Here is an 18393-nt window from a genome sequence, read left to right on the forward strand (position 1 = left end):
ATTTTATATATATGTATAAACACTAGAACAATTCTTGTTAAATGTACTTGGCACAATAGAACAATGAGCACAGATACGCTGTGATGGCTTTCTTGTAGAATTTAGATATGCTAGTGGCCTGTGATCAAAGTTTATTTTGGGAGAAGATAGGTTATCTTGTCTCAAAGTTCAGGTATTTGTACTCTTCTCTAGGACTTGCCTCCCATGTTTTGGGGGTGAGGCTGTACTTCCTACGTAAAAAGCTTCTTGACTGAGTATCATGTATCATTTGCACTAATATTTATCCTGCTCTGCTGCATGACTGTGGTTGTTAGTGTAAAGCAACTATATCATTTCTAAATCCTCTTGTGAATGATCATCCCTTCTTACTGTAAGTGCTGGGTTAAACTCTGCTGCTTTTTTCATCCTGCCACCCTAGATTACAAAGTATGTCTTAAGACACCTCAGCACCCCTCTCTTGTAGTGAAGTATGTAAAATTCATGTCCAGGGTAATGAATATGTAGTATTTCATCTGCTATGTTTTCTTGGAGTACATAACTGGGCTTTCAGAGAAAAACATCTCTCAGTCCAAGATTTTTAATCTTGTAGGATTTAGAAGCACGGTTTTACAAGCCAAAGTAAAGCTGCTGTTTTGTCTGACCTAGCAGGAGCACTTGATATGTCTAATTAGAGCAGAAAAATATAGAAAAGCAGGAGAAAAAAGTGTCCTGTGAAATTTGATAACTCTAAAAATAATCAAAAAACCAAAACCTGAATTGAGACAGAAAACAGTGTCACTAACAAAAGGTCATACTAAAGGTCAGTGACTATAAAAGTTGTTGGATCTGATCAGAGGATGTTTCCATGCAGTGCACGTGTACTCATGTGCTTAATGATCCTGAAGTGAGATGACTGCCAAGATCCACCTTACTGGAGTTGCAGTCCTCACAAGAATCCAAAGTATCTCCCTGGAATACATAGTTGTGGCAATCTAGTCCTTAGAGATAGTGAGGCTTGGTTTTACTACGAAGACATAGCATGTGTGTTATCTAAATAGCCACAGCTGTATCCCAACACACTTGCATGAATTACAGCTGGAGTCAGTTTTGCAGGTGGTGAAATGCATGTGACTTCAGTTGGAATTGTTCATTACTTAGGGAGAAAAAAAATAGTCTTAAGCTAATAGTACTTATGGAAATTTGGGGTTTTAATGGAATGTTGTACATCTTTCTGGGAGAACTTTATATGCAACACATTAGTTATGGGTGTAAGTAGTTATCTTTATATCTAGAAATCAGTTGAAAAAAGGAAAACATCAAATGTTAATTAAAAAAATTGGGCTAGATTTTCAGCTTCTTTTTTAAAGTAAGGGGATATTGAGTATGAATGAAACTTCTAGAAGAGTAATGGCATCACATACTTTCCTATACGTAAAATGGGTAATTGCTCTCTGTATTAAAGGGACTGTTGAACCAGTGAATGGATACTAGATATTACTGTGAATTTTATGTATTACTAAATTATTTTGTATTAGTAAAACTGGACAGATTTTTCTACTAGGAATGCAGACTAGAAGGCTGGAATAGAGCCATTCCAAAGTGTTCTTTAAGGCCTCTGAAAACCTCTTACTGCAAAATATGTCTAGAAGCCTAAGAGACACCTACTGCATGTTAAACTGTTCAGAGGGCTTTAACTACTTGAAGACTTCAAAGTGCTGTATGGTATGATGTGGCTTTCAGATGGTGAGCATTTTCCATACAGTAATTGCTGTTTGGTTTTGCTAGTGACTTGTACTATTGATTTTAATCAATTTGAGCTGTATGGGTGGTTTGTTTTGGTTTTTTAGGAGATACATTCCCAACTCTCCTTCATGACTCTCTAGAGGAAAAGAGAAATGAATACATGGAAACAAATACTTCTGAGAACTATGCAGAAATACAAACACTGAAGGGAAGAACTGAAACCTTGGAAGGCCAGCTAGCTGCACTTGAAGAACAGTGCGGAAGAGAAAAAAACAAAAAAGAAGAGCTCAGTGAGCAGATAGTAAATTTGCATCTCAAACTCTCTGCTTCTGAAGAAAAAGCTTCTGGCTTAAGTGAAGAACTTCAGCAGTGTCAGGCTGACTATCAGAAGATTGTTTCTGAATTGGACAAACAGAAAACTATAAACAGGGAACAAGAAGAAAAGATTATTCAGCTAAATAATGAAATAGAAGGTGCCAAAAAGAGTATAATTGACAAAGTGTCAAAAATTAAAACCATGCTGTCCAAAGTAGATGAGTTGCATACACGTCATGTAGAGTCTTCTCCTATAGATATTGATCTTGATTTAGTTAACCTAATGGATTCCTTAGACTCTGAAAAAGATGAACCAGAGAGAGTTCAAATGAATCTTGTATGCATGCAGTCCCAAACTGCTGCTACAGCAGATCTGAGACGGGAAAACTCGTTTCACTGCAGTATTGAAAGCATTTGGGAAGAAGGGAAAAATATTATTAAGGCTTCTTCACAAAAAAGTCAGCGAATTCAAGAGCTACTCCAACAAGTTGAAGACTTGAAGAAGGAACTTGGTGATACTGAGACTTATAATAATCAACTAAAAATAAAATTTGAAGAACAAATCCAGAGGAAAACCTATGATTTTGAAAAACAAGCAGCCAAAGATCAGAAAATAATTGCACAGTTAGAGGTGGAAGTTGCCAGCTACGAGGAAAAAATAAGTGAGCTTGAATGCCTCTTGGAGGCTTTTAGAGCTAGAGAAGAGAGCTTAGTGAAGTTAGAAGTAGTACTTAAAGAAAAGGAATCTATTATTTTAAATCTAGAAAGTAATGCAGTAGTTCTGCAAGAACGATGTGCTGATTCAGAAAACAAATTGAAAGAATTGAGTGATCAGGAAGAAAATCTGAAGGACCAACTTCTGCAGCTAATGAACAGATTGGAGAACATGGAACATTCCATCCAGGAAAAGGAGAAAAAAGAGAATGAGCAAGTACAACTTATAAAATCGTAAGTAAATAGTGAAATAACCTGTAACCCTTTGAGAACAGACTCTAGTTAAAACTACCTTCTGTGAACATCAGTTTGACATAACACATTTGTGTGTTTGTCAACTTGAACCAGCCTGCTTCTTCAAGGAGTTTTAATACACCACTTGAATTTTATATTTGCATATTCTGCTGGCTATGTTTTCCTCACCTATTTGCATATTCTTTCAAAGTATAGATACACATCATTTGGAACTACTTTAGAGGAAACAGGTACATGCAAGAAAATTAACTATTTGGGGATTTCTTATAGTGTTATATTGTGTACTCTTTCTGGAGGAAATAACATATAATTTGAAGTTACATCCTTGTATATACATAATTTGTATAAAAGCAAGCTAATGTTTTCTTTAAGGACTGAATGGTAAAAGGGGAAAAAAAAACCATAGGGATTCAACAGTAAACAGCTGGTTTTGGTAATAGCTATTCTATGGAAACGGCCTACTATAACAACTTTAAAGAACAATGGCTGTAGGAGAGTAAAACTTCCCCCAGCCCCCTCTACTTTTTACATCTTTAAGAAATAAGAGATTAAATGTTTTTGAGAGTTTATATTTGTTATATGGTGAGGAAATTGTGTAAAAATAACTTTAAGATGCTATGTAGCCCTTCTCCTGCATAGAGTCTCTTTATGCCATTGATCTGTGGGTACCTGCATACTCTGTAAAGCACAATTTAGCATAAAGGACTGAGAATCCCTGACCCTGTGCTTTTAAAGCTGTGGAAGGTTTTCCTTTTGTGAGGACTTTTCTATTGTCAATTATAGAATCTAAAAAAACTTCCATTAGTTAGTTTTAAAGCAAGAATGCAAGATGTCTTGCTGTAATTTTTTTAAAATAAATATGACCATTCAAAAATAAACCCATCAAACTTCTTAACTGCTTTATAACAGCACTACTTATTGCAATGTTATTGGGGTTTTTTTCTGTTTTCTTTTGTGTTTTATTTTGATCCCTGCAGTGTCTGGGATGTAGATACTGAGTTTAAACTTACTTGACATTAACCTTGTTCCTTTTGTTTGTAAGGACACCTAATGATAAAAAATGGTTGCTCTGCTGTACTTAAACTGTAGCGTTCAGAAATAAATCTGAGCAGTTTGCTACTTCTGGATCATATAGTAAGTTGAAATCCAAAGTAAATTTATAAAGCTTGTCATTGATCTGGTAGTTCTGAGATTCTATTAATCTTCAGCAAAGAGCCTGCACTGATGTGTAAAAACTGTTTCTTTGACATGTGTAACACTAATGTTACTTATACCTGTTAATTTTTAATACCAGGCTGCGTAAAGCTCTTTGTGAGAGCTCTGCCCTTGTACAACGTTTGAAAAATGATTTGCAGAGGAAAGAGGAAGAGCATACAGATTTGAAAGACAGATTTTCTGATGCCAAGAAACAAATTCAGCAAGTACAAATACAGGTTGGTAACCATAGGCCAAATATTTCTTCTGCAAGTTTGTTTGGGTTTAATAAATGTCAATTGCTGGTAGTTAGTTATCAAGCAGGAGTTTGGGCTTGAAAGTTAAGTCTCAAAGAGTAGTGTCTTCCCCAGCAGCCTGATCTAAGTACCAAGGAGTGGATGGGATCACATCAGAAAACTGTTGGTTTTTTTTTTAAAGGACAACTGAATTTGTAGTTTGATTAGGCTATTCCGTGGTGGGTGTTTTTGGTTGGGGGGTTTGGTTTTTGTTTGTTTTCCCTGCTGAATGTAATCTACTATTCCATGTTGAAAAATCCCTCACTAAGAAGGGTGTACAGTACAGTGCAGTTCTAGCTCCTGAAATTTAGCTCAGATTTGTGCAAAAATTTGACTCTCAAAGTATATGGTTATTTAGATTGTAAAAGGCTTATAGCTAGCTAAATGTTAGCTTTGCTTGCTGTCTTTGTGAACTGCTACAGGTGAGTAAAATGCAATTTGAGGAGAAGTCCCTGAGGAATGAAGTTATTGAACTTCAGAAAATTAAAAACAAGTTTAGTGAAGAAGTAGAGGTCAAACAGCGTTCAATCCTGCAACTTAAAAAGGTATTTCTTTTTTTTTAATTTTACTTGCTCTTAGATTTTTTTTTTAACTAATCCATTAATGAGGCAAATTTTGCAAGCAACAGGAGAAAGTTTACAGAAATTTGGGTAAAAATAAGAGCAGCCAACTAAAACTAGTTTTCATGGATTAAAGACAGACATTTAAAGTATTTTTTACTGCAGGACATTGTCAAATTTTACTTGCTAGGCAGATTACTCTATTTGAAACATACTTGATATCTGCAGAAACCCTGGTTCTGATTAGTGACATTTAGATATGTTAGTAGCAGTATCTTCCTCTAAACTTCTTTTAATTATCTTGAATGCTCCTTTACACTGTATTCTGGACTGTTTGTCTTAAACTCTTTATTCATTACTTATTAAAGCTCAGAATGAAAAGCTACTAATTTTTAGCGTGTATATTTGTTTCTTTCAATATGTTTTCTTTAACGTGTTTTCAATGTGGTATTTAGGAGTTGTCAAATAACGGGAAGCTGGAAGAAATCTCCAAACTGTACGAGAAAACACGCGAAGGTCAGAAAAAGCCACTATTCTCTGTTTGTTTGGAATGGCAGCTAGATGAGTTGTCATGTTGCCAATGAGTTTGGAGAGTCTTGTATATTTATATGTTAAATTACTGAGGAACTCCAACCTGGACACCAAAATGTTACAGTCAGGAACTAATTTTTATTGATTCATTAGCAGGTGTATTTGAAAGCAAAAAAATAGTCTCAATATAAGAAACATAAGCCACAGAGGAAGCGTGGGTTTGTTGTACCAGTGTTAACTTATTAACTGCTAGTACTTATTTGCTATTTTAGTTGGCTGTTTTAACAAAATCAAACTCTGAAATGTGAGCTAGCATGATAAGTTTCTGCAGCTTTGATAAAGAGTTAGCAGTTGAGCAACGGTTGAGTTTTTGATATAATACAAGTCACAATCTGACTGACGTTAACACTGAAACACCTAAATCAAGTTGAGGAGAATCACTTAATTTCGGATTTGGGTATTTCAGAAGAGATGCGCTGTTTCTTTAATAAATCTTTTGAACTCAGGAAATGAAATTACAGTGCCTTGTAATGAAGGCTCTTTGGTAGATACTGGTGGAAACTAAGAGGGGGCTTATCAGTAAATTTGTTCTAAACCTTCAGATCTGCATGCGAAGGAAAAAATAATTGAAGATATGCGGATGACATTAGAAGAACAAGAACAGACTCAGACTGAACAAGATCAAGTACTTCAAGCCAAAGTAGAAGAGATCAGCAGTTTAGTTTCGGGTAATCTCTCCACAGAAAGGGAGCGAGGGGACAAAATTGTTCTGGATCTATTGTGACACTTGCTTTAAATTTGTTTTTATTTTCTGACTGGTATTTAGGCATTAATTTCATGTGGTATATAGCAAACTTCTAACAGTTAAAGGCTTCTGTTGTCCCTTAGCAGTCATAGCTGATAAATCTAAGTGACTTTAGTAGAAGGATGTGAATGTAGTCAAATACGCCTTTGAAAACATGCATTATATAACCCCATTTTGTGTACTGACTAGAACTGGAAGCATGGAAGCAGAAATACAGAGAGCTGAGTAACCAGGGCAATAGTGACTGGCAGCAAAAGATGACCAAAAATGAGGAGGAAAACATAAATGAGGAATTAATAAATCTGCAAAGAGAACTGAAGGTAAAATATGTTGGCATAATTCGTGCTCAGGTTTAAAGCTGTAACTTTCATGTATAGGTCTAAATTTTTTTGTGTGCTGTTATCTTAAAGAGCTAGACCATGATATGGCAAATTGTTACACTGGTAAAGGAAACCTCCTTGAAAAGCTGCGGTGCATCAGTGCAGTAAAGTCTGGGTGCAGTGTCGGTGATATATGCCATCACTGGTACCCTGTAGTGGAGTGCACCCTTCGTTACGCTGTCTACCATAGACAGCGCTTCTGCAGCTGGGCTTGTCTTAGAGTTGGCTTAACCAATCCAACTCTTAATATCCATTCCCAACCTCTTTCCTGTCAGTTGCTTAGGCAACTAAAGCAAACTCCTTCAAGATCTTATGCTTGCTGTATGACCTGAAAGACCTCCCTGTTAGGCTGAAGACTTGCCTCTAATTATCCTGGAATTAGAAAGTAGACTCTTTTCCAAGTGTCTTTTTGGATGCCTTCTGTCTTGTGTGGGAGGATGTCTGACAAGAGGTTTGGTTATGATAGAAAAGGAAGCAAAGCTGTTGTGGATTGAAGTGACATTCTTAGGCATGCACTATCTCTGCCTACCATTCAAATGGTACTGCATTCTTTGCCTCTCAGTCTTGAAGGAGAAGTAAGCTTCTAATGTGTCGTCTTAGGCAGTATAAAAGATTGGGAATTTGGAAGTTAGAAGGATCTCTTGACTTTTGGTGTAACTTTAGTGTTTGCGCTTCCCTAGAGTATTTTTAGAGGGGAAAAAAATTATATAGCATGAAGACATGCCAGTCTGAATAAGTGCTGAAAATTGTTGATTTTTTTTTAATGGAGAAGAACAGTATTAAATGAGAATGTAACACTTGCAGTTGGGATTATGCTGGAGTAGAACTGAGCTAGTAATTGTTACCTTTTTGAAACAAATGCGTTTAATGGTCGTCTGGGTTTTAACACTTATCTTTCTGCTTAATCTCTACCTGCGATTTTATTTCTGGTTTCTCTAAAACAGGAGAACAAGGACAAGTACCAAACTGATAGAAAGAAGTGGCTGGAGGAAAAAATGGAACTCATAAGTCAAGTAAAAGAAGCTGAGAGCCATCACAATAGAGAAATGAGAAAACTTGCAGAGGACAGAGAACGTTGCATAGAGCAACAAGCAGAAATTGTAAGTGACTGTAGGTCTCAGCAGAGTCCTCTAAGTGTAAGTCTTCCCTACAGAGCAAATAACATGTCAAGTATTAACAGTGTTGGGCACTTGTTGGTAGCCGGCCTTTGTCAAAGTCTCCTCACTTATCACACGGCAAAGCTTAGATGAGATCATCTCATTATGAAAAGGGAGGAATGGAAGGGTCACAAAATGAAAAAGCTTTATAGTTAACATGTCTGTTCCTTCCTATGCTGCCACCAGCAGCACCTCACTGAATTCTTCAAACTGCATCTTGTGCGTAAAACACCACAAGTAACCTACACTTAGATGAATTGCCACTTAATGAAGCTAAGAAAACATTGAAAAACAAGATTTGCCTGACTTTTCTAAACAAACAAAAAAAACCCTGTGAGGCTTTAGAAGGAAGAGGAAAAAACAAGAAGTTGCTAAAAAAAAAAAATCCCCTCTTTCCAGACAGAGTAAAATTTTTTGGTCAAAATGCTAGTGGTTTTGCTCCCATATGGCTTTAAGTAGAGTGACTGATAGTTAATGACAAGGTGCATACCTTGCCTGCTCATTGGGCTTGTGTCAAGTTTGTAACTTCTTAAGCATATGAGATGATTATATGGATCTGTACAATCAAACAATGTATGTGCATCTGGAAGTAGGTAGCAATGACTTTCTAGACCTGCGATCAGTACAGGAGGACGTTAAGAACTTAGGACAACTTTTACTTTGTGACTTTGCTTGCCCAAGACTTACGAGTACTAAAATCACAAACTGAGCAAACAGGAGTGGTGGTTCTTACTGAAAATTACCTTTATGAAGAGTATAACTGTAGATACAGATTTTCTAATTGAAGCATGGTTTGGTTTTGCATATTTGTAGTGAAAGTAGTTCTATGTGAGCTTTTTAAGGTCTCCATAGGCTCTCAAGTTTAAGGCCATAAAATAGTTTTATTTTGCATAGTTGGTACTATCAGCACAGCTGAGATAATGTGTAGAAGTGGTGTTCAGTTCTAACCTATTTTTTCCATATTTAGGAAAAACTTTCTGCCCAGCTGGTAGAAAAGGACAGCAGTCTTCAAAAGTGGCGTGAAGAGAGAGATAAATTAGTTGAAGCTTTGGAAGTACAGATCAAGACTTTGGCTTCTAAGACCATACAGAAAGATAAAGAAATAGAGGAACTGAAGCAGGCTACAGTAAAGGATTCAGCAAAGGTCATCTCTCTCTCTTCTTGTTCCTGTGATATTTTTTGTTGTTGTTGTAAACCACTGTACTTGCTCTTTGCGTTTTTTGGCTTTGTTTCTTTGTTCTTAAACACTGTCATATTGAAACCATTTGCAACTAATTTTAAAGCTGAGTTGTTTTTGAAACTGAATTTGTGACAGTAACTGAAGTTTCAGAATATTTAGTTCAAATAGACACTCAAGTCTGTTTGATAGTTTAATTGCGTAGTTGGACTAGGAATCTGAAACAACTATCATATTTGCTGCCTTTTTTACAGCACCAAGGACTTCATGAACAAATAGGAGGTGAAGTTCTTATGCAGAGTTAGAGTAAAATATTTTTGCATTGCATCTTCCCAGGCTGTTGTATGATCTTTTCTTCACTTTAAAGAGTGGCCACTAATATATTTAAATTATTGGCTGTTGGATACTTGACTATTTTAGCCTATTTTGTAATTCTAAAACTGATGCTAGCAAGTAAATGTATTATTGCTTGTGTCTAAATTTCTTTTGCCAATACTGCAATTTGTGGCAAATTTTGCTATGTTTATTAGGATAAGGAAACTGATATAGAAGAATTAAGAAAACAGCTGGCTGAGAAAGATGACTTGATAAGGGAATTGAAACAACGCATTAACCATGGAAGTCCTCAGTCTTCGACAGAAGTACCTTTACCTGAAGAACAAGACAAAATAGATCATTCCATAAGCAGAGAGGTATGTTTATTTATGGACATTATGTACTAATGGTATGTTGTTAATAACTAATTTTGTTTTCTCAATATATATTTCACCAACATTGGAAACCTCCAAAAAGTTACTTTTTGTAGTTCTTTGTATTTTAACTACACCTTCAGTTGTGAGTTATCGTTCATTCTTTTTCTCTCTTCCCCTTTCACACTGACTCTAGGGGGGAAAAAAATGTACTTTAACAGAACATATGTTATAGAACTTAGGCACCTGAGGGAAAAACTAGTTAACTGATCTAGGTTCTAAAGCTTTGAAGGCGTAATATTTATAATGTTATCTCGGTTTGGTTATGTCAGTGTTAAGGGGATTTCATCTCAACTTTTCTGATATCACTTATAGTGTGATAATAGAGAGGATGTTGTAATTAGAGCTGCCAGCCCATATGGAGGTTCACAGGAACAAAACAGTATCTTGCATGCCACTAAAACCAAACTGAAACAGTATTTGAAATTTACACAGAGAAGATCACCTTCTGCTTTGTTTTCTGAACAAAAATTGAAAGGGTTTTAACGGAGACTCCTGATTCTCACCAAACCCTTGTGTGCTACATGAACAGTATTTAACAAGGCTAAACTGAATCAATGCTGTGTGTCTCCATTGCTAATTAGAATGAATAGGGCTGAACATGGATTTCCTAGCAGTCCCTCCCCTGGCTCCTAGAAGATACAAATCTCCCCGTGTTGCAGGACTGGACTGTGCCAAAATACATCTCTTCATCTCTTTCCTGTCTACTGCCAAATAACTGTCTGGATAGTTTCTTGCTACTTCATCAGTTCAGCTAGGGCCATGTAGACAAGCCTTGTGATATACAAGGGAGGACAGAATAGCTCTCAGAGTTACTGCTTTATGCAGCTAAAAGAGCACCATAAAATTAGTTATTTTTGCTATAAAATTAACTATAGGAGAATTGTGAACAGTTGGTACTAAGGCATTTACCTCAGGCCAGTAGCAACAATAATTGATGTTATTCATAAGAAGAGGCTGCTAACAGGATTACTGTGTGAGTTGTACACTGGATTATGTTGGTGTTGAACCAAATGAGTAAAGTTTTAGCAGGAAATAAAAAAATTCTCAGGAAGAATATAGTGGAGATAAAGAAGAAAAACTGAAGTGATCAAGGCAATATGTGTATTCTGCCTTGAGGAGAGACTAAGCAGCTGGCACTCTGGTTAGAAGAGGTTAAGGTTACCAGAGTCTTATGAGGTTGATGCTTACAAAATCATGGTTGTGCTGGGTAAACAGAAGGCAGAACTATTCTTCCTAAAATCCTGCAAGATCTGGCTAGTCCTTGATTAAATTAATAGGAGATATTTTTAAAACAGTTAAAATAACACATTCCTGCATGAAGCAGCTGATGATCTTCTGGAGGTGACAGAAAAGGTACTGATAACAGGGATTAGAAAAAATTGTAGCAGAAACCCATAAATGTATTAATAAATGGATACTCTGAGGATTAGGCAGAGGTTTACCGTCTGCTTCTAATGCAACAGCTGGGAGTGCTGGGAGAATATAGAGTGAGTAGATGACAAAGGTGGCCAGGTCCACACATGTTATCCTTAAATAGCATCTTCCTTTGCCACTCTTGGAGGCAGAATATTGAACTAGCCAGACTGTTGGAGAGACCCAGCAGGGCACATCTTACGCAGTGTAAGCCCAGGTGCTCATTAGCTGTCTGCACTTGAGGTTTTTTGTTTTGAGTTTAGAATAAACAAAATATTTTGAGGTTTGCAGTCTAGCATAATCTTTACTCATTTTAAATATTTACAGTCTACGGAAAAACAAAGCAAACAAACTTAATCCTATAGCTGGACAAAGTATTCCAGTAAGATACAATGATGTTAAAGACAATTATTTATTAGCTTGATGTTCTAGCAGTGCTCCTTCATTAAGTAAGGTTGGTATATAACTTTAAATTCAAAAATTTTATGCAGTTATATGAATTTTGCTAAAAGCAGAATAGGGAAGAAAATATCTCCTGTTGCCTGAACAGTTCTAAAGTTTTATTCTCCAAATGCCCTTCTTGGTGATCAGATAACCTGAGTTAGTGTATTTTGGTAGAAATAAAGGCTGTATAACATCATCATATGAATCTTACTCCAGCTGTGTGCTTTTGAAAACTTACATCTCATTGATGCTTATGAAGTGGCTGACTCATAAGACACCCAAAAAAACCCCCTTCCCCACCCCACTATGCCCCCCCACAAAAAAAGCCAAACACTTTTAAATGGGTGAGCAATAGCAGGGCAAACTGAATTTACTTCCTTCCACTGCAGGATTCCTGTGTGTAGCTTTGTTAACTAATTTAACTTTTTGAAGTAGGAGTTATAAAGAAAAATGGTTTTGTTAGCCAGCTCCATTCTTGGGAATGCAGTGGTGCTGGTATTCCCACTCAGAATCCAAGCTGAAGAAGGTGACTACCTCTTGGCTTTCCATGGGCTTTAATCATTTTCCTTTTTGAGAGGAGGAAGGTGCCCTTCAGCATGAGCCAGCGTAAGAAGTGGCAGTAGTAGCAGCCACCTGCCACTTCTCACCACCATCAACCCCAGCAGCTCATTTTCTAGGTTTCATTCAAACAGCTGCTGAACTTATTTCTGTATGCTAGCCAGAAGCTGAACTGCTGCCACAGAGATCTGGGAAGACCACAGCTATGATTTTCTTGCTGGCTTTGCTAGGAAAAACAGGGTTGGGTGGATGGTGAAGGGTAAGTGCTGCTGGGGAAGAAAAGTTGTGCAAACTGACCTTTCCATCTCCCCCTCACTGTGCCATTCTAGGAGCTTGGCTGTAAGCAGGGACAAGACAAGGTCTTCAGCTTCCAGGTGACGGTGCTGTCTGAATGCCTGCTCTTGCTCCAGAGAACAGATAGTGATATAGAAGTTTGTCATAAGATGAATTTGGCTTGTAGCTTGACAGTTGGACCTTGTTGCTTACATAATTAACTTCTGTAGTGGAGAGGGGGAAGTTCACTAAAGATAAGCTAAAGAAAGATTATACTTTTCTCTCAAAAGCACCTATTACTGCCAAATTCTTACAGAACAGTAGTGTTAAGGTAAAGAAAATCATGTCAATTCTACTACTGCTAGCTGTGAAAACTGTGACTAGCCATCTCTGCCCTTGAAAATGATATGGAAATAAAGTATCAGGCTGAGTTCAGCAAGGAAAACTCTTTAAATTCTGTAATCAAAAATAGAAAAGTTAACTTTTTAAAATTAAACAGATGTTTTAAAAAAGAGTTAAATTCTGCTATAGTTGAAATAGATTTCTTCTATTATAAGTGTTTCAAAAGCTGGAAAATTAAATGCTTACTTTGCATTACGCTGCGGGGGAGGTGGAGGGTGGAAGTGGGGATATGTATTACACTTTTTCTAACTCAGTTATTTTAAAACTTGTTTTCTTAAAACTTCCATGTGCTTGCAGGACCATTCAGAAATTGTCCTTGACCCTTCTGAAGTGTCCACAGAAAATGGAAAAACTAGTCGGTTCCCAAAACCAGAGGTAGAAATTCGGTTCACACCTCTACAACCCAATAGCATGGAGGTGAAGCACCAGGACAGTACTTTGCCAGTTAAAATGCTTAAGACAAGAAAGAAACGGAAGAGTGAAGAGATGGGTGAGGTATGACCTAGACCAACTGACCAAATATGTTGTGTGGTTTTTTCAATGTATTACTCTGATCATTTGTTAAAATCCTATTTTTATTTTCTGAATCTCATGGAGATCCCAGGGCTTGATCTAGGGTTTGCTTGTCAAATATCTTAAAAGCCAAAAGTATAGATAATAATGGAGAGAAGACAACAGTGAATGTCAGAATGATTCGACTTATAGGTATTTGTAGTTCCCTTCCACAAATTTGTCTAGTGTTCAATTCACATTTGAATAGTTACCTCTATCTGGTATTACGTAGTGCCTCCCTACTGTTAGCCATAGCACTTAAACAGTGGCTGCTTCTGTAATATAAATAATTGTAGTAATTGTAATTCTTTCCAGAATAATCCTAGTTAAAATATGTCATCTTTATTTTCTTAGAATTTTGTGAGAAGTGAGAACATGAAAAATGCAAAACCTGCTATGACCAATTCTCCTTCTACAAGCACCATGGAAATGGTTTGATTTTGTTCTGCTTTTTTACCCTAGTTCGGCTTTTTCTGTACATGGGGACTAGTGAAAGGAGCAAACATTCTCATGCAGCAGCAACTTATCCTTATCGATGTACTTGAATAGGATTCTTAAACACATACGTTGTCTTCCTCCTAAACTGCATAAGCTAACCAAAGAGCAAATCTGCATTTGCCAAGAACATGTGCTAGCTGCAGTGTACAATGATTCAAAGGGAAGGATGTTTCCTGTGGAATAGTGATGAAGACTAGTTTGAACATACTATATTGGTGTTATAGGCAATGCCTTTGAAGTAAAACTAAGGTTCACATCATCTTTAAGCATGGCAATTATACAAAGATGGGTTTAGGCCTTAATAGTAACCTGAGCACGTGCAGAGGGTGGGTAATAGATTTGTTTTCCCCTTCAGTTTCTGCCTGTTTTATTTATAACTAGAACAGCTTGTGTAATGAAATACTCTATAGAGCTTTGAATATACTATTTTTTTATAAAAGAACTGATTTGTTTCCTATATTACTCATGTTTTTGTGTGGGGGGTTTTTTGTTTGTTTGTTTTCTTCTGGGCGTAAAATGAGATTGTCTACAGTTCTTGCTGTGGTGGTGTTGTTAGTATAGTGAGCTGAGATGTCCGTAGCAAAGCTCAAAATGTCAACTTAACATTGAAATCAAATAAAATGGAATTAAACTTGATAAGTCAATTTTCTTGTATTTGTCTACAGATGTCTACTACACAGTCGTCTAGGAAAGAATACGCCTTAAGAAAGCAAAAATCTTCAAGCAATAAGTCAGGTAAAAAGAAAGATGGAACACTGCAAAAAATTGAAGACTTCTTTCAAAATTCTCCTACTATTATTCACTCTAAAGGTTTGTACAGAATAAATAAGGCTTATTCTATGCTCTCTGAGCATTGTAGAATGGCTTTTTTTCTACTGTAAAGTGATAGTTTACGTGCTGAAGGACTCATCTGCTTTATTAAGTTCTTATTTCATTTATGAAATGAGAGTCTGAACTGAGACCTGCTATGCTGAATCTTGCAGAGTAGAGAAGGCTGTCTTGATTGCAAGGACCACACAGTTCTAAAGTTTAGATTCAAGTGTGGATAGTAAACCAGGTGGAATGAAAGAACACAGTGTGGAAGATATGCATGTATATTTATCATAAAAGCAATGATAGCTGTTAAGCTCAAAATGTCTGAGCTACTTTGCTCTTGTTCACAGTAAAACAGCTAGGCAACTTCAGAAATTTGCCCTACTGCTCTAAAAAAATTGAGCCCAATCCAAACTTCAAATCTTACCTTGTTCTAGAAGCCGGCCCTCACTCTCACCCCTACTTTGTTTCTGTGAAAACTGTATTTTTTTTTCTCTTGCATAAATTGGTATTGTTTAGGATTTCTTCCTTCCCTCTAGCTCGTAATATGCATATATTCATTTCTTTATAGAGCGAGTACTAGTTTGATTAAACTATACAAGTATATGGAGAAAATTCTTTACCCTGTGCTTCTGTCAGCACAAAAAAGTTAAGCCTATTGTTCAACTTCTGTTGAAATGCTTAACTTTGAAATCTCAGTCCTATTTGACTTTTTTCAATGTGCTATTTAAATTTATCCTTTAGATTCAGATACAAAAGCTTATAGAAAACTGTGGTAGTCACATACCACTTCTGAATTTTTATATTTAAAATTCAAAGCAAATCTGTTTCCTTTTTAAACTATTTTTAATAAAGCTTGCCTTATTAATTAATTTGGAGGCTCACAAGACCGGTAAGATGTTGATTCACAAAAATTTTTCTTCTAGCAAAGAAGCTGATTGCAACAATAAGCTCTTCCAAGCCTCCAGAACCAGAAACTGAGCTCAAGCCAAAAAGAACTAAGAGAAAGCTGTATTCGACAGACATTTCTTGCCCTCTTGATATCCCTGCTGCTTCAGTAAGTGATGACAGGTTACCGTAATGTATTTCTGTAGTCTTGGCTTAAAATAACCTATTGGGGGACAGAACAAATCTGAAGGTTGATCAAGCTGCAGAAGATGTTTTGAAGTACTGACTTGATTCTACCTAACCATTCCTTTCAGTCTTTTCTTCCTGCTACTCAGCTTCCTCTGTTTTCTCACTGACAGTCTCTGTGTTTGACTGCTGACTTACTGTATAGGTGATACAGACATGGAAATATCTTTAAATTTGGATTCACAGATGTCTTAGATGTGGTACGTGGAGGAATACTTTTTCTTCTACTACAGCAGTTGAGTCTTAATTTGTTTTTTCAGCCGTTGTACATTTAAGTGTAGTATAAAGGAAGACTAGAAATAGATGTCATTAAGGGATTTGGAATAGCATGATTGAAACACTAAAGGTCTGCATGCACAATTAACTTTGCAAGGCGAGTGAGTGCCTAAGGTAACTTTTGATTCCATTTAAGCACAGCTGGTATTTGGGTTACTTTAGGATGTGGATACATCCATACTTTTGCAAAGCATAGCTTAGATAACCTTCTGAGTGCACCTAAGTTGTATTGCCCTGTCTAAGCCAGCCTACAGAGAGCCTTACAGGCCAGGGCTTGGTGTGTTGTTTCTGAAATCCAGCTTCACGGTTTTGACAGTATCTGTAGTGCTGTGAGTCTCTTGAAAGTACATCTCCTCATTCTCTTCAAGCCTTTCTTCCCTTGCTATCGTAAGCATTTGCCCATACTGAGATATCCTATTGAATTTTCTGTAAATTGTACGAATGGGTGTAGCAGAAACCAAAATTCTGTCCATAAGAGGGTGTAGAAAATGGCAGAAATGTAGAGCAAAAGAATCTATGAAGTTTGGAAGTGAAAGGAAAAGTGAAAGACTGAATCCTGGGAAAGTCAGAGAATGCTAAAGGAATTTAAGCTAAAACTATGTTTTTTTTGAACATTTACTGTTTCATAACATGAGCATTGGAGACTGGAAGTCAGAGCTGCTCTCAGATCACATTTTTCCTTGGACTTTTCTGGTTTTGCTGAAACAGATACCAGTTTTGTGTGTTCCCAGTATTTGTTGCTTATTATGATGCACTGAAATGGACATTTCAGAGTCCTGGAGACCTCTGACTAAGAGGCAAATGTCATCCTGAAAACAGCTTCTGGGGAAAACACATGTTGGTTATGTGGGTCTAGAAGTGCATGTAATTTGTCTCTAAAGAAATGCTGAGTAACTCTTGATATTTCATCCTTTTCAGGTATTTACAGAACAAAAAGGGGAAAGTGATCATCTAATCATCAAGCGACGGTTACGATCAAAACAAGCTAAATAATACAAACATAATTTTGCAAAGTTTCTTAGGGCATATTTTCATTTTATTATTTAAGTTGATTGGATATAGGAATAGGTAGATACTTAGTCATACTCCAAAGTCTGGATATAAAATTGTTCTGACTCTTCAGTTTTGACTCATTAAAGCTGAAATACTGTTCAAGGAAGTATGTGTCTGAATTTTTTTTTTGGATCGTGTCTTTGGAAATGTTCATAATTTACCTTTTATGCAGTAAAGAACTATGTCTGCGTCATGGATTAGGGCTGGGCTAGCTGCTAGACAAATGACAGGTGCCTCTATGAACCTCTTGCCCTTCCCCTTTGGGAAGGGGAATAAGGGAGAGAGACTTACGGGTTGGAAAAAAACCTAAATCTGCTTTAATGAAAATTAAAATAGTAAAATGAAATATATACAATATCAATACTGAACCCAGTGCCTGTAATGGCAGCTGTGTCACTGTCACCACTGATGCTGCTGGCAGATGCTGGGGAAGTCCCAGACTTCTTCGGCAGCAAACAAGAACAGGATTCAGGAGCTGGATTCTGGAACTGTGGTGAGGAATGGACAGACTGGGGTGGAAAGCAGAACAGAGTCCTCCTTGGACTGGCCACTGAAGAGAGCTGACCCTTGTGATCCCTCAGCTTTACACCAAGTATGATGTATATGGGATGGAACACCTTGTTGGTCAGTGTGGGGTCACCTGTCTTGTCTGCTCCTCCCCGCAGGTGCAGCCTCTCACTCCCTGCACCCCCACCGTGGCACACAGGATTTAGCAGTGACCTTGGTCTGCACAGCAGCAAGCATAAGCAAGAGCCTTTCTGCACACCAGTCCCTGGTAGTAGCTGTGACCATCGAGTGCTATCACCTCTAGAAGCAGACCCTGTCTACAGAAACATGCTGTTAACTTCAGACAGTGCAGTTACTTAGAGACTGAGATGAAAAGTCAAACTGCTGACCACAATGAGTTCTGTTCTAATTCAAACCAGGACAGCCTGTCAGGGATGAGTAGCTTTTTTCAGGTGGCCAGTATATCTACCATAACATTGAAGCGAGTGGGGGTGTGGGAGTGTGGAAATGAGTACACAGAATCAGAACTTGAATACCCTTAAATTCTTTAAAAAGATTCAAAAAATTCTGTGAAGGGACAAAATTAAGGAATGGGCAAAATGTGGAGAAATA

The 18393-nt window shown here is 37.1% G+C and overlaps 1 protein-coding gene across 1 annotated transcript in view; it reads left to right on the forward strand.

The window, feature by feature from the left end:
* Positions 1-17214, forward strand: part of KIF20B (kinesin family member 20B) — a 36951-nt gene extending 19737 nt beyond the window's left edge. The window contains exons 19-32 of the mRNA XM_010134279.1: positions 1827-2985; positions 4301-4439; positions 4919-5041; positions 5515-5572; positions 6190-6315; positions 6582-6712; positions 7717-7872; positions 8897-9073; positions 9643-9798; positions 13246-13443; positions 13963-14037; positions 14664-14808; positions 15738-15868; positions 17140-17214. Of these exons, the coding sequence (XP_010132581.1) occupies positions 1827-2985; positions 4301-4439; positions 4919-5041; positions 5515-5572; positions 6190-6315; positions 6582-6712; positions 7717-7872; positions 8897-9073; positions 9643-9798; positions 13246-13443; positions 13963-14037; positions 14664-14808; positions 15738-15868; positions 17140-17214 (2849 nt within the window). The remainder of the gene's footprint in view (positions 1-1826; positions 2986-4300; positions 4440-4918; positions 5042-5514; positions 5573-6189; positions 6316-6581; positions 6713-7716; positions 7873-8896; positions 9074-9642; positions 9799-13245; positions 13444-13962; positions 14038-14663; positions 14809-15737; positions 15869-17139) is intronic.
* Positions 17215-18393: the final 1179 nt, after the last annotated feature.

Source organism: Buceros rhinoceros, unplaced genomic scaffold (genome assembly GCF_000710305.1).
Source record: "Buceros rhinoceros silvestris isolate BGI_N320 unplaced genomic scaffold, ASM71030v1 scaffold17204, whole genome shotgun sequence".
NCBI lineage: Eukaryota > Metazoa > Chordata > Aves > Bucerotiformes > Bucerotidae > Buceros > Buceros rhinoceros.